Source organism: Misgurnus anguillicaudatus, chromosome 11 (genome assembly GCF_027580225.2).
Source record: "Misgurnus anguillicaudatus chromosome 11, ASM2758022v2, whole genome shotgun sequence".
NCBI lineage: Eukaryota > Metazoa > Chordata > Actinopteri > Cypriniformes > Cobitidae > Misgurnus > Misgurnus anguillicaudatus.
This window is the reverse complement of record NC_073347.2, coordinates 3944981-3960203: the sequence shown is the minus strand read 5'-3', so window position 1 is coordinate 3960203 and position 15223 is coordinate 3944981. Positions and strand designations below refer to the sequence as shown.

The 15223-nt window shown below is 36.6% G+C and overlaps 1 protein-coding gene across 1 annotated transcript; it reads right to left on the bottom strand.

The window, feature by feature from the left end:
- Window positions 1-4006: 4006 nt before the first annotated feature.
- Window positions 4007-13133, bottom strand: LOC129416386 (uncharacterized). Its single transcript, XM_073873631.1, has 12 exons — window positions 12578-13133; window positions 9818-9961; window positions 9006-9176; window positions 8494-8597; window positions 7006-8071; window positions 6749-6849; window positions 6518-6571; window positions 6027-6408; window positions 5764-5934; window positions 5316-5445; window positions 5097-5204; window positions 4007-4741 (listed from the first exon to the last, which is right to left on the bottom strand). Exons 1-11 carry the CDS (start codon window positions 12798-12800, stop codon window positions 5174-5176), a joined length of 2577 nt encoding a protein of 858 aa, XP_073729732.1. The 5' UTR covers window positions 12801-13133; the 3' UTR covers window positions 4007-4741; window positions 5097-5173.
- Between the last annotated feature and the right edge of the window lie 2090 nt (window positions 13134-15223).

Sequence of the window (15223 nt, the reverse complement as noted above, 5' to 3'; positions counted from 1 at the left end):
CTAATTAGTTCACCTCATGAGATGCTGAGAAATCCCACCGGAAGCAGTAGATCATTCATACCTCACTGTTCTTTCAAACAATCGTTATGCAAACTGAAGGCAAATTTCAAAAGTTGTTTTATTGTCCTTGACCTTGAGTGTCACTTGCCGATCGGTCGATCCAAATAAAAGAGAAAATATATTTGTTATTTATTCCTGTCTTTGCCAAATGTGACACTTGACCTTTGACTCCTGATACACCTGTGACGTGTTATCAACCAATCCGCTTCTGAAGAACTTGCTTGGCAGAATAATGTTTTATTACATTTTTGTTGCTGTTTGCTTACTTTATGAAACATTGACAAGTTTACTGTGAACATAGAACAGCTTAAAAAACAGCATGTGTTAAAAATACCCCACAGCTCCCTAAGTTTCATCAGATTATATGAACGTTTCGCTGATTCATTACTTTCCTTGTGGCTGATAACAAGTTTCTGGTTTTCCTTTAAAGGCAGTGTATCTGATTAAAAAAAAAACGTTTTAGTTAAAAGTAAAGAATGAGGACAATTATTTGTATGTTTTTATTTATATCATGAATACTCTAATCAGTGAAATGACTGTATTTAGAAACTCCTGTTCTTATTATAAAACAGTGTTTTCAAATATTGCATCATCCTTAATCATAATGAATTACAGTTTATAAACAATAAAGTTAAGTTATCGTACCCAAATATGCATTGCAAAAAAAAATCACAGGGTTAGTTCATTTTAGGACATTTTCTTCACTTCTAAAACACAACAAAATTCAATGCCTAATTTTAAAGCGCAGTTTTGAAAAATGACCACTTGATGGCGCTTTGGAGGCGCTTATGTGCGTTGGTTGCTATTATTCAAACCTCCGCGGAAGTACTGTTTTATAAGTATCAGATTTTGCAGATAATTTCGTTAATCAATGCGTACCCATATTGTGGTAGCACGGGCTGTTATATGTTGTTATCAATAAGATATATTAACTTTTATGTTTTCAGTAGTAGAGGAAGGGTGTTCCGATTGGTCGATGTACTGTTTGTCCCGCCTCTCCTCCATTGTGATTGGGCGGCTGGATAAAAGCGATTTGCAGAGGGCCACTTTTGATAAATACACATATTATTACCAGAATAATGACTGTTTTACAAGCATCTTAAAATTAACGCTTTAAAATGTATAAGAACCAAAATTATTATGTATATTTGTTGTGGAATATAATTTATTTTATAAAAATCCTTTTAGCCAATGGGGGCCTGCTCCACCGCAAGCTCCGCCTATGCCTGCATTGAGCTGCAAGTATTCTGTGAAAAATAATTCATTGCACTTCAGTGATAACTATAATGCATTTAAATCATGAATATTTAATAAAAGGCGGTCTTTTATATGTACAGTATACAGTATAAAATACACTGTAATCTTGTAATCTTTTGTGACCCATGCTGGCAAAATGAACTTGATAGAGTCACCAAAGTAAATTTTTGAGTTAAGAATTTAAGGTTTGAAAACAAAATTACTCTATCCAAACCTTAAAATCACTGGTAAAACTAAATTTAGCACACATAAATATCAATGTATGTTCAACTTTTTTCTTTCTGTTATTGTTTGGTTGACATCGAGACAGACAGCTTTAAGATCTGTAATGCAAGGATCTAATATAAATTATATTAGATATATTAGATCAAACATTCACTTAAGACATGTGAATTCTTGTCAAAAAAGATATTTTTAAAACTGTAATTCTGTATATGTACAGTATATAAATACATTTATCATTTCTTATTGGTACAGTTCATTGTAATATAACAAATGTTCTTTTGTTTGAGCATCTGTGAGCTAGAATTGAATATATATATATATATATATATATATATATATATATATATACTCACTGGCCACTTTATTAGGTACACCTGTGCAACTACTCCTTAACGCAAATTTCTAATTTGCCAATCACATGGCAGCAAATCAATGCATTTAGGCATGTAGACATGGTCAAGACGATCTGCTGCAGTTCAAACCGAGCGTCAAAATGGGGAAGAAAGGTGATTTAAGTGACTTTGAATGTGGCATGGTTGTTGGTGCCAGACGGGCTGGTCTGAGTATTTCAGAAACTGCTGATCTACTGGGATTTTTCTCGCACAATCATCTCAAGGGTTTACAGAGAATGGTCAGAAAAAGAGAAAATATCCAGTGAGTGGCAGTTCTGTGGGCACAAATGCCTTGTTGATGCCAGAGGTCAGAGGAGAATGGCCACCGAGACAGCAGACGACTCTGGGCCGGATCCGCACCGGATCAGCGCCAGAGCTGTTGACTTCGGCACAGATCCGGAGCGGATCCGGCCCAGAGTCGTCTGCTGTCTGGGCAGACTGCCTTGAGCTGATAGAAAGGCAACAGTAATTTAAATAACCACTCGTCACAACCGAGATACACAGAAGAGCATCTCTGAACGCACAACACGTCGAACCTTGAGGCGGATGGGCTACAGCAGCAGAAGACCACACTGGGTGTCATTCCTGACAGCAAAGAACAGGAAACTAAGGCTATAATTCACACAGGCTCACAAAACTTGGACAAAAGAAGATTGGAAAAACGTTGCCTGGTCTGATGAGTCTTGATTTCTGCTGCGACATTCAGATGGTAGAGTCAGAATTTGGCGTCAACAACATGAAAGCATGGATCCATCCTGCCTTGTATCAACGATTCAGGCTTGTGGTGGTGGTGTAATGATGTGGGGATGTTTTGTTGGCACACGTTGGGCCCATTACCAATGAGCATCATGTATTGTTTCTGACCATGCTCATCCTTTATGACCACAGTGTACTCATCCTCTGATGGCTACTTCCAGCAGGATAACGCGCCATGTCATAAAGCGCAAATCATCTCAGATTGGTTTCTTGAACATGACAATGAGTTCAATGTACTCAAATGGCCTCCACAGTCACCAGATCAGACTTTGAAAACCAAAAGGTGTGATCTTTGAAAACCAAATGTGCTCTCGTGAACCGTAGAGAGTTGCTTTCCAGTGTTCACATGGCGAACTCATGCTGTGTCCTTTGGGAAGGGGCTATCTTTATTTAGGAAATTGTCTTACAGGTTCTTGTAACTTTATTTCTGAGAGTGTGTGAACTCTTTCCCGCGAGTCATGTGCAGTAAGTTTGATCAAATTAGCTTTACCTTAAAGGGATACTTCACCGATTTAGCATTCAGCTTTGTATCTGTAGAAACCCGGCAGTATTACTGAATGAACATGTTTCCCTCCCTCATTTCCCCCTGAGAGGAGAGATATCTGCATTTTGGTTCTGCAAAAAAGTCCTCCGATGATGTAATATGACGATTTTTGCATCATCGGAGGACTTTTTTGCAGAACCAAAATGCAGATATCTCTCCTCTCAGGGGGAAATGATGGAGGGAAACATGGTCATTCAGTAATACTGCCGGGTTTCTACAGATACAAAGCTGAATGCTAAATCGGTGAAGTATCCCTTTAACCTCATTTCAACTTACTATATTGAATTGGAATAGCGGTGGGTTGCTATAACTTACAAAAACAAGTTCAAATGTTTTTCAAATTTAAAATAATATGTTGAAATGACTTGTAAAATGACCTCTGTGTATGAAATGTGCTATACAAATAAACTTGCCTTGCCTAATTAAAGAGGGGTAAAAGTCTTAATAATGATCTATTTGCCCTAAAAAAGCAAACAGAATACACCTTGACTTAATGGCTTTAAGTTAAATAATTAATTTTCCTAAAAACTTTGAAATCTTACAATTATTGTGTAAAAAGTGCAAAATGTTTGGAGTGAGATCTTGTTGCTTTTATGTTTTCCCCAGCAGGTGTTTCAAGCACTTCAATCATTTCTGTGGCTTTAGATTAATTTAAGGCCAATTGCAATTATATTATCATAAATATATATTACATGTATTTCGTAAAGTAATATACTTTTAATCAGCTCTTAACTTTACAACAAAAATAATAGCCAACAGTGATAACAGAAATAGCTGCAGAGTAGCAGTTTACATAAGATTACCACAGATTTAAATAAAATAAGTTAATCAAAATGTCTTGATTGAGAGAAATCATGCAAATTAAACTAAAACACAGAGTAATGAAGGGTATATTTTAAGGTTTAGGTCAAGTGTACTTATTTATTTGGGTTAAAACAGCATCAGGTTTAACATTGTGTCTGATTGGATTTACTACGTTAACTCCCAGTATTTTATACCAAGGTCAAGGGTTTGATATTGCATATGAAAAACATGTACATAAGTAACCCAAGTTAATCAGTTTGATCAAATAAAAAAGTAAAAAAGCAGATTAAAACATCTGCTAAAGAAAAGTCTTCCATATTCAATTCAATTTTATTTATATACTGTAGCACTTTTCACAATTTTTTAATTATTTCAAAGCAGCTTTACATTCATAAAAAAAGAAAAAACACAGAAAAATCAAGGGACAACAAAAGTTGCAAAGTACAGATTAAACTGAACTATCGAGCGTTGTGATAATGAAATGTATAGAAGAGATATCTAAGTTAAACCTGAAAAAAAAACTAGAGAGCCAGATATAGCTGATTCTATAGAGGACATAATATATATTAGATACCTTCTTATACAACTTTAAAATATAAAAACATTAAGAATTAAAACATTTTTATTATGTGTTCAAGGATGAGACAGGATGTGCATCAGACGTTCAGTCAGCGGTCTGTGTTCATGAAGTCTGAAATACAACCTGAAGATGAGAAAGAAAGGAAATAATACATAAGTCTTATATAGCGCTTTTCAAAGGAGGCAAAGACGCTTATGAAATGTCAACATTTAATTTTAGTCATCATATTTATAGTATATCTAGAACCTTAAACCCACAATATCAGTAGCGGCTAGCTTGCGTTTTTAAAATATTTGTTTGTTGCGTCATGTGATCCATGTGCATCACGTGTTTTGTCAAAATAAGTGCCTGCTGCACACGCGTCAAAACCATTTATGATAAAAGAGACGCTCACGTTCACAAAATACACGCAAGACACAGTAAACTTTGATTATGCACGAGATTATGCGATTATAGTTAAAAAAGCATTCATTCATACCTCCTTCAAACTCCATACGTCTTAGGATAATGAAAACAGCATCTCCAATCATTCCCCTCTCCTTCAGTCATTCAGCTTCATCCTTCTTTTAATTGTGTGGATATTGCCCTGTAGTGATGAAAATGTACATTTAAAACAATCTTACTATACAACTAACTACACAAAATAAAAAGCACGTAATCTGCAAAATGCAGTTTCCTACTTGAAAAGGTCTGTTACCTCCTTTTGTATAAGAGTAGCTCTTCTTCGTCAGACTTAATTTTAAACCAGTCATGATGTAAGATCTGCTTGAGCGTCGGACGATCACTTGGATTCAGGGCCAGGCACCATCTTAACAGATCACAGATTTCTGTACAAGATTTAGGAGAGAGCTGGTTAGTCATCATGACACACAAATGGCAATAATGATCACGGCATAAAGAGACGCTTTTGTTGTCATTTTTGTTGTCTGTCTATCATCTAAAGGGCCCCTGGTCACAGACAGACAGTACCTCAGGTTAAGATGATGGCACAGTGATGTAATACATCGGCGAGCCACTAAATGACTGTTTAGCTAAACACAATAAAGTCTAACATCTTACCAGACAGACCGTATCCTCTGATAATATTTATTGTGGATTTGATCAGAGACTTTGTGTGTGCATGTTGATCAGTCATTTTCACTCACCGTTTGATAAATCCATCTCAGTTGTCTTCAGATACCCGGAAAGAAAGTTCTTTGAGGGGAAACTTCTAAGCACCATGAAATACAGCAAAACACCTAAGGCCCAGACGTTTGCTGGCACGGCGTGGTATTTCTTAGCCGTTTTGATCTCAGGCGGGGTGCAACATGGAGCTCCTGTACACAAAAAATCATGTTGAGTCATTTTGTCAAAGATTACCCTGCAACAGGTTTCAATACTCCGCTATATTAAAAAAAATTCAGCTCACCTACAAAGTCGGAGGACTTATATGCCTCATGCGTCAGATAATGTCCAGCCCCAAAGTCAATTAACGTCAGGCTCATTGTTGATTGCTGCACCAAGAAGTTCCCGGCATGGATGTCGGTGTGAAAAACTCCATTATCCAGACAGTGTTGTACTGCCAGTACCGCCTGACGCATGAGATGTCTTGCTGTATTTTCACTTAGTTTTTCTTCATGCTGAACAAAATGCAACAAGGATTCGCTGTGCAGTGGGTACTCCATCACGAGTGTTAAATCGTGTTCAGTCTCGTACCAGTCATACATCTGTATGACATTGGGGCATGAGGGCGCATCTCCTAACTTAAGCATCAGCGCCACTTCTGTAATGACTGGTTCGGAGGTTTCAGGCTGGAGAAAAATTATGAATTAGATAAAAACAATATCTTGTATTGGTGCATATTCGCTTAACTGTCCATTTTATGTCTAGTTTACTTCATTACATTTTATGACAACTTACAGACTGAAGATATGTGAGAGGCCTTTTTTGTTTGGAAATCCGCTTGATGGCAACCTGTAAAGAGAAAAACAACAAAAGTTGATTTCTCTTGAGGTGACTAAAGCGGCTCACCTGACACTGCACACATAACTTTAAGGTTTGAGAATCTACAAACTTTAAAACATGGTTTAGATCAAGTGAACATACAAATTTCAGCAAACATTATGTTTAATATAAATACAAGTGCATTACCGGAGAGCCATTTGATTTATAAATCCCTTTGTGCACTTTGCCAAAGAAGCCTTCCCCAAGCACTTCATCCTCCAAGAGTTGATATTTACAATCAACAGTGTCTGAAAAACACACAGAAAAATGATGAGGTGACAGTACATGTCTCATATACTCACAGATGAAAGGTACAGCATACATTTCCAGGTACAGAAGAATATGATGAAGAAACCATTTCACTTATTGGTGCAAAGTAGGAGTAATGAAGTCAGTACACTCACCTTTAGGCACTGAGGGATCATCTGGTTTCTTCTCGCTTGGCGGTTCAAAAGCTTGTTGAAAAACTTTTGGCCTGACAACTTTGTCATCTTCTGGCAAGGGATGTCTGGGATTTTCAAAATCTTTTGGTCTGGGATTTTTATCTTCTTTTGGTCCATGATTTTTAGCTCTACTTGGGTTAGGAATCCAAGGACGTCTGGGATTTCCAAGAGCTTTAAGAGCTTTTGGCCTGGGATTTTTACCACCTTTTGCCTCAGGATTTCCAACATCTTTTGACCCAGGATTTTTTGCTTTATTTGGGTCAGGATTTCCACCACCTTTTAACCCAATATTCTCTGGAATGGCACCTAATGTCTGTAGCCTGGCATTGGCTGCAGCGATGCCACCAGAACTGGCCAGATCCACATCATCCATGGCATCAGGAAAAGCTGGATTGGCATCTTTTTTCACTTTACTCTTCCCTTTTTTACTCCAAGGGTTGTGAAATGAGCGGCTCTTTGAAGCCTTTTGTTTTTGTTTCTTTAAGCCAACACTCTTCGATTGAGAATCTGCCAGATCAACAACTTCCCTGGCATCAGGGATAGCTGGATCGGCCTCAATCTGTGAAGTCGGCATCGACTCCACTTTGCCCCTCCGGAAGCATCCAAGGAAGCGTTGCGTCCATGTCATGCGTTTATCCGGACGAATCTTTGGTTTTGATTGGGGGCCGGCCAGAGCAGGAACATCCATGCCAACAGGAATATCTGAAATAGCCTTGGGCTGTTGAGTTGGCACAACAGTCACTTTTTCTCCCTGGAGGTTAGATTTGCGGCTCTTTGAAGCCTTTTGTTTCTGTTTCTTTGGAACAACGTAGGTCTTTGGCTGTGATGCAAGATCAACAACTTCCCTAACATCAGGGATAGCTGGATCTGCTTTAAGCAGGGGAGTCGGCACTGACTCCACCTTGCCCCTCCAGAGACAGTCAAAGAATGCCATTCGTTGTTTTTCCGGTTTGATCTTATTGTTTAATTCAGAGCTCGCCAGACCAGCATCATCCTTTAGATTAGGATTATCTGAATCCGCATTAAGCTGTGGAGAAGACCAGAGGTGGGTCAGACAGACAGACAGACAGACAGACAGACAGATAAGTAGTTTCACTTCATAAAAATATACATTTTTTTCTTCTCATAATCGGGTCCCTTTGGTGAAAGCACATTTATTTTAAATTACCAAGACCACAAACATCAGACTGGACCTGGCTAAGCCATTATTGTAAGAGCATTAGAGAAATTAGGTAGATAATTTGCTCAAACTCAGATTTTTTTGCGATACACCAAAACTTATGTGACAATTCGCTTTCATCATTCGTGACATCACCACGGACACCATTTTAGCACCATTTGAATAGAAAACCTTTTTTATGCATATTCACTTGGTCGATAACAAAACCTAGATGGAAACATGTCTATAAATGGACAGATAGTTGTAGTAAATGTAATGATGTAACAAACCTCTGAAGGAATCAGTGTTTCCACTTTATCATTATGAAGGAATGGGCGCCTTACAGTCTTCCATGTCTTCTTTAATGATTTAAATAATTTATTCTCGCATTTTTCTACACCAAAAAAGAAAAACAAAAACAAATGATAAACTATTAGAAAATTCATTATGACAAAAGAGAATGACAAAGAACCGTGGTCAGTAATAATACTTAATAAACACATTTAACAAACTGTCCACCCAGATAATATTTTATCAAATATGTATATGTAATTGAGTATCTAATTCTTTATAACAAATTCCTAAAAATACAGCAATGATTATTGCATTAATAATGCTGTTAAAATAAGAGTTTAAAACACACTAGAAAAATGGTCTAAACTTAATTTCTTATTGTAAGATGCTTTATTTTACTGACTTTAATGTAGTAAGATATCAGTATCTGCAAGGGCCGACAAAACTATTGAGGAACAAACATGGTACAGTTTTAAAGATTGTCAAGAACACAACATTTCCATCTGACCTGTGGGGCTGTTCGCCTCCTCAAATGCAGGAGTAAACTCCTTTACTGCTCCTCGTGGATGTGAACTCCCGGCGCGTCTCTCTAACAAATGTCCGTTGTTCGGGACTATGTCAGGGACGGCACATGGAAGGACAAAATCCATTCCACCATCATCACATCTCCATCCCAACACTGCAATTCAATAAATAATGTTATGAAATGAATGCTTTAACTGAAGCGATCAATATGTGTCTAAAACTTGTCACTGATTTTAATCTATTATTTATTCAGCTGTATAAAATAAATATCACATTTGCAATAATAAGAATAACAAGACCCCATACAGTGGCAATTCTTGTTTTTAATTTGGGGATAATTTATCATGTTAATGTCTTGTTATGAAGTTGTTGTCAGTGCATTTTAGATACATGTATTTAAAATCTGTATTTTAGTTTAGTACTTTTGCATTTTCAAAATATAGAAAATCTCTTAGACAGCAGAAATGATAAACATCAGACAATAACATAAAGGCATGCAAACAATGACATGATGTTGTGTATTGTGTTATTGTAAATCTGATGAGACAATAACATTAATAAAGCTGTTTTAGCATACTAAACATAAGATTGAATTTGTTTTTATATTCTGGCTTTGTCAAAATGTGGCTTTCTGTATTGCTTAAGTGAGAAGTTATGCATTGTGCCAAAGGAAAAGTAAAATGAGGTAAAAAGTACATGAGCACCACCTAGTGTCTATCTGTGCACGTGCATTAAGAATAATGTATGTAAACTTATCAGCATTAAAGCCACATTTTGCTTTCATTTTCTTCTTACTTGTTGGGATTTTCTCCTCTCCTCCTCCACTTGGATTCATACCCCCGGCAGCGCGCCCGATCTGTGACGAAAGTCCGATGTCAGGGACAAAGTCACAGGTCAACACAGCATTCGGTAGGAATGAATCCATCTCTCCTCCAAACACTGCAATTACAATTCAATAAATTAATGCCTTCATTAGAAATTATAATTTTTCTTTTTGTCTAAATTGTATTGAAGCCAAGAGAGACCATGCATTATTATTATTTTTGCTTGCTTGTTTTCTCGTGATCATGACTTTATTTTCTGGTGATCTCGAGATAACAAAAAGTTGTTTTGTATGTAATTTCCTGTCCATAATCAGGGCCGGATTAACCATACGGGCAACTAGGCAATTGCCCAGGGGCCCAAGACCTCTAAAGGGCCCAGGGCAGCAAGGGCACGAGCAAAATACTGTATCTGGTAATCTCCCGCTGGCCGCTTCATATTAAACAAACTGTCAACACAGGCTTTTGCGCTGCAAAGAGAGACGCTGCGCTGCCTATGACTTTAAATGTAAGTTGAGAGCGGTTGAGAATCAGTCTCATGCGGACTAACCAATGAAGACAGGGCCTCAATTAAGACCCTCTCCTCATTGGTCAGTCCGCATGAGGTGGGTCAAAGGTTCGCCGAGTGTTACGTGACGCAAGGCGTTGCTACAACAGAAAAAAACGAGACATGGAGAAGCTAAGTGGGAGCGCAAAGCGGAAATTAAAAAAGGAAAATGACATCAGAAACGCAGAAAATGTAAAGTATAAACAGTGGTGTAGTCTACGTGATACGCAGGCATCTACACGATCCGATTGGCGTATGAAATCAAATTACTATAGGGGCACGAAAGTGACTGGGGAGCAGACTGGTGTGGCCCCACAAGAACCCACAGGCGAGTGACAGCAAAGTACCGCGAGAGCGATTGCAGTAATCACATGGAGAAATCTGCTTTGAATCGCTCTCGCGGTACTTTGACATCACCAATAGGTCTGATTAGCACCAAATGAAGTCGAACGTGCAGTGTAGCTGCTCACGCGACCCTGTAAATTAACCGACCATGTGGAGAAGTGAACGAGTGGAGCAGTGCACAACATAAAATCCGGAGAGTTCACAACACACATGTGAGTAAACAACATTTAAATCATCATTCCAGTTTATTAATTTATCTGGAGGTAAGGCTTCAATAAAATAAAATAAGCTGGTGTTTATGATGGTTTTTAGCTGCCTTCCAGCATGTTTGCTTTTTAGACAATGGTAGTGCATTTGTATGAGCATTTAAATATTTGTAAATCAAAATACACCTGATGACAGTTAGAATTTGAAGTATTGAGTATATTTACTGTATATTACAGTAATATATTCTGTATATGACCATATTATGGTGATCCTGGGGTCATGATAATGGGGCCCTTGAATATTGTTGCCCAAGGTATAACAAAGTGTTAATCTGGCCCTGTCCATAATAATTAGTGTATTTTAAAGTGAACTGCTGATGCATACGTGTAGCAAATAATTTCATATAGACTACTAAATAAAGAACGAATGGGGCGGTTTCCCAGACAGGGATTAGACTAGTCTGAGATTTAAATGAATTTAAGAGCTGTCCAAACTGAAAACAACTTGCACTGACATATCTTAAAATACATCAGGCCCTTTGTTTTGCCTCAAAATGCACACAAGTAATGTTTTAGTAAGGTATGTTTGTTAAAACTAGTTATATTTCCTAAATAAATTAAGGCCTAGTCCTGGTTTAAGTTAATCTCTTCCCGGTGTTGTGTCGAACTCAGTTCCCCTATGTTTCCCTTTTGTGTAGTGCTTTTATAGCGTTTTAATAACGTTAAATTTATAAAGATTAAAGGTTTGAATTGGTTATACTAAAAAGGCATAATATCATGTATTTTATAATACAATTTATTAAATATTTCATACATTTGACTGTTTTCTGTTAGGGTATTTCTTTTAAAATATAGCCTGTCTTTTTCTTTTTTTTTCCTTTACTGGTTGTTTTAAAAATGTAATGTTTGCATACATAATTAAATAAATATTATACATATAATATGATTCATACTGTAAAAATAATTGACTTACCATTAAGAACAATACAGATACATTACAGAAATGCACACATATACGTCTCAGTAGCCATTAAAACTTTAAATATATAAATAATAAAACCTTTAACGTGATAAAAACGCCATAAAAACACTACACTGAAGGGAAAAATAGGGGGAACAGACTTCGACACAACACCGGGAAACCACCCCATAATGTGTGTGAATTTAGGGACCATCTTTAAAGTAATAATGTACTAATGAAATAATGAAATAATGAAAATTAAACATATACATCCAACAAAACATGGTTACCGGTACTTTATTAAAACCATTGTTACCACAAAATAACCATGGTTTTGCTAATAGTAATCAATACACCAATAAACATGGTTACTACACTTTTACCACATAAAAAACATAGTTAATTTTCGTGAGGGATATTTAAAAACAAGGCCTCATAAGAGGTCATTCTTATCTTAAATTGCGGGGATGTTTTATTCATTTGGTCGCTTTTTGTTAAATAAATGGACCAGAATTTGACTGCGTATTATGCCGGTCAAGAAAAACGGCGGGTGAAATATCAAGTACACGAGCACCACCTGGTGTGTCTACATGTACACGTGCATTAACAACACAATAACTTTATGTAAACTTATCAGCATGACAGTCAGACTTTTTGCTTTAACTCGCATCTTACCTTTTTGGCGTTTCGCCTCATGTGTTGGATAAACATCCACCATCTCCTCCTCCTCCTCTCCTCCTTCAAATGGATTTAAACAACCGGCAGCGCGCCCGACTTGTGACGAAAGTCCGAAATCAGGGACATAGTCAAAGTTCGGCACAGCATTCGGCAGATCCATATTTTCAACATCTGCTCCTTCCATGTCCTTGTCGGACAATGGTGTTACAGGACGAAACATGATGTGAAAAGATAACTGCAGACTTAACTGTGCTTAGACTCGGTTCACAGAGGGTTGAAATCTAAGTAAACTGTCTGTCCGTACACAGTGCGTCAAGCAGTTTAAAGTTGCGAACTTTTGGAAAGTCTGCAAATTCACTTGATAATCTGTACAGTAGCGTTCGGAGTCAACCAAAGGCAAGCGTTCAGATCAGTCAAATGATACCAGTTTCATCTGGCTGAGCGTTTTATAGGCACCGATTGTGATGTCATAATGTCTCTATGACAACGATAAGTTCTACAGTATGGTTGTCATGGAGTTTAATGACTTTGTTCTGTTTACGGTTCAACTGTGATGAGTTTTATAAATATATATATATATATATATATATATATATTTATGTCCCCTGTGTTGTTTAATTAAAACTATTTACAACGTTTGGACTTTTTATTGTAGATATATATATATATATCAAAACTCTTTAATATGTCTTTATGCTTATTACTACTTTTTAAAATGTATTTTACAGTATGTATAGATGCTATTTTGTATTCATATATTTAGTCATGTTGTGTTATTCATTTACAACCACTAGATGGCGCTATGTTAATTACCAGTAATGTTAAAAGAAGAGAGTATTAGTCGAGAGTAAAACTCAGACATGCTCAGATTGTATGGAGATTTTATGTAAATCATCAAAAAGCATCAAAGGTCATATATTTTAATCCATGATACATACAAAAGTTTTTTTCATTGCTCAAAATCCTTCACACATATCAAATAGTTAAACACTGGCAAAAACAGACATTAAGTTAGCTAATAATCCCTCATCCCTTACAGCAGTTGAAGCATCAGCAGAGTTACATATTGCTGGGTTTACTGCAGGGTTAAATTCACTAAACACTTAATATTAATTCCCAAAAACATTAAAGAACATTTGACATGTTGACTGATGAAAGGGTCATGGCAGTGGACAAAAATACTGTATGAGATGAGAGGAAAAGAAATTAAAAAAGGTTTCCACTACCAAAATAATTTTGTCTGCCCCAAACCAATTTTATGCAACAATCTCCTATCATTGGTCAGATAACATGAAGCCTGAATTAACCTCCTGAACCCGAGCTTTGGTTTGACTTTTTTTTTCACATTTTTACCAGCTATTTTGGGGAACCGATAAATATAATAACCAAATATTTTTCTATGAACATGAAGCAGTGTATTTGTCCATGTTTGTGTATAACAGGTTCCAGTTACACAGAATTAAGTATTATGGTGCAAACAACAAAAACATTGATGTCCACATATGTGACATCCAGGTCTTAGGAGGTTAAATGTGGCATAAAACAACTGTAAATAGAGATAGACCTTATTTAAAAATGTTACCGTATTAAAGATATCAAGATTATATTGTTTACATTATACATTTTATGTAGAAATCTCTCAAACTTGCTTCACTGATACTCTGAACTTTATTGAACTACATCTAAACAGTTTAAAAATTATCTTCATTCACTGTTATATTTACCTTTAAGCTAAAGACGACTGTACCATATACCATTAATCTATATAAAGCACTGTACCATACCACCAAAAACATGTTGAAGTCATACTTTCTGTTAATGCTATTCATTTTTATCACCACTAGGTGGCGACTGTAGATCAAACATGCAGTCACTGTTTCATTTCTCTGCAAAGGTTTGAGTGGAGATGAGCACGTGGACCTGTGTGATAATAATAAGAGATTATTCAAAGACATATCACAATGATGATAACTTTAGTATAGGGATAAACATTCCCTACTGAAAAACAGCTAAAACCAACCTAACCTAGTTGACCTGACCTCCCAGTTTGGTTTTAGCTGGTGTAGCAGGCTGGTCTTAGAAAGGTTTTAAGAGCCACTTTTAGCTGTTCAGATTGAAAAACCAGCTTTACCAGACTGAAAGCTTAGAAGAGTCGTCTTAGCTGGTATACGCCGGTAAACTAGGCACGTGACATATTGTTGGCCAATAGTCATAACAACTCCGAGTAGAATAGGAACAGAGTAAAAACAAGGTCAAGTATACATGAAATGACTTCCGATTTCTTTGAATAAATAACATTCACAAATTTATGAAATTGTCATGTCAAACACCTGGGGTCAGTATAAAGATAAAGATAAACCATGTTGTGATTCAAATTCAAGAATGATTCTCCAAAAAATGTAGGTTCTGTGAGCTTTTTTTTCAAACAAAAAAGAAAGAGCACCACATACTACATGACTATCAATTCAAAACTAATCTGCACACAAAAGCAACTATTTCAGACAAAAAAACATTATAACAAAATACTTGTTATTTTGAATATGGTCGCTCAGGAATGGACTCCAGATCAGTTGAAGGCCTATTTTACATCACAAGGAGAAAACACACACACACACACACACACACACACACACACACACACAC

Coding starts and splice junctions, on each gene's coding strand:
- LOC129416386 (XM_073873631.1), bottom strand. CDS start 12,800: ATGTTTCGTCCTGTAACACCATTGTCCGACAAGGACATGGAAGGAGCA. Junction 9,177..9,817: donor AGAGGAGAAAATCCCAACAA/GTAAGAAGAAAA, acceptor ATTGAATTGCAG/TGTTGGGATGGAGATGTGAT. Junction 5,935..6,026: donor TAAGTCCTCCGACTTTGTAG/GTGAGCTGAATT, acceptor TTTTGTGTACAG/GAGCTCCATGTTGCACCCCG.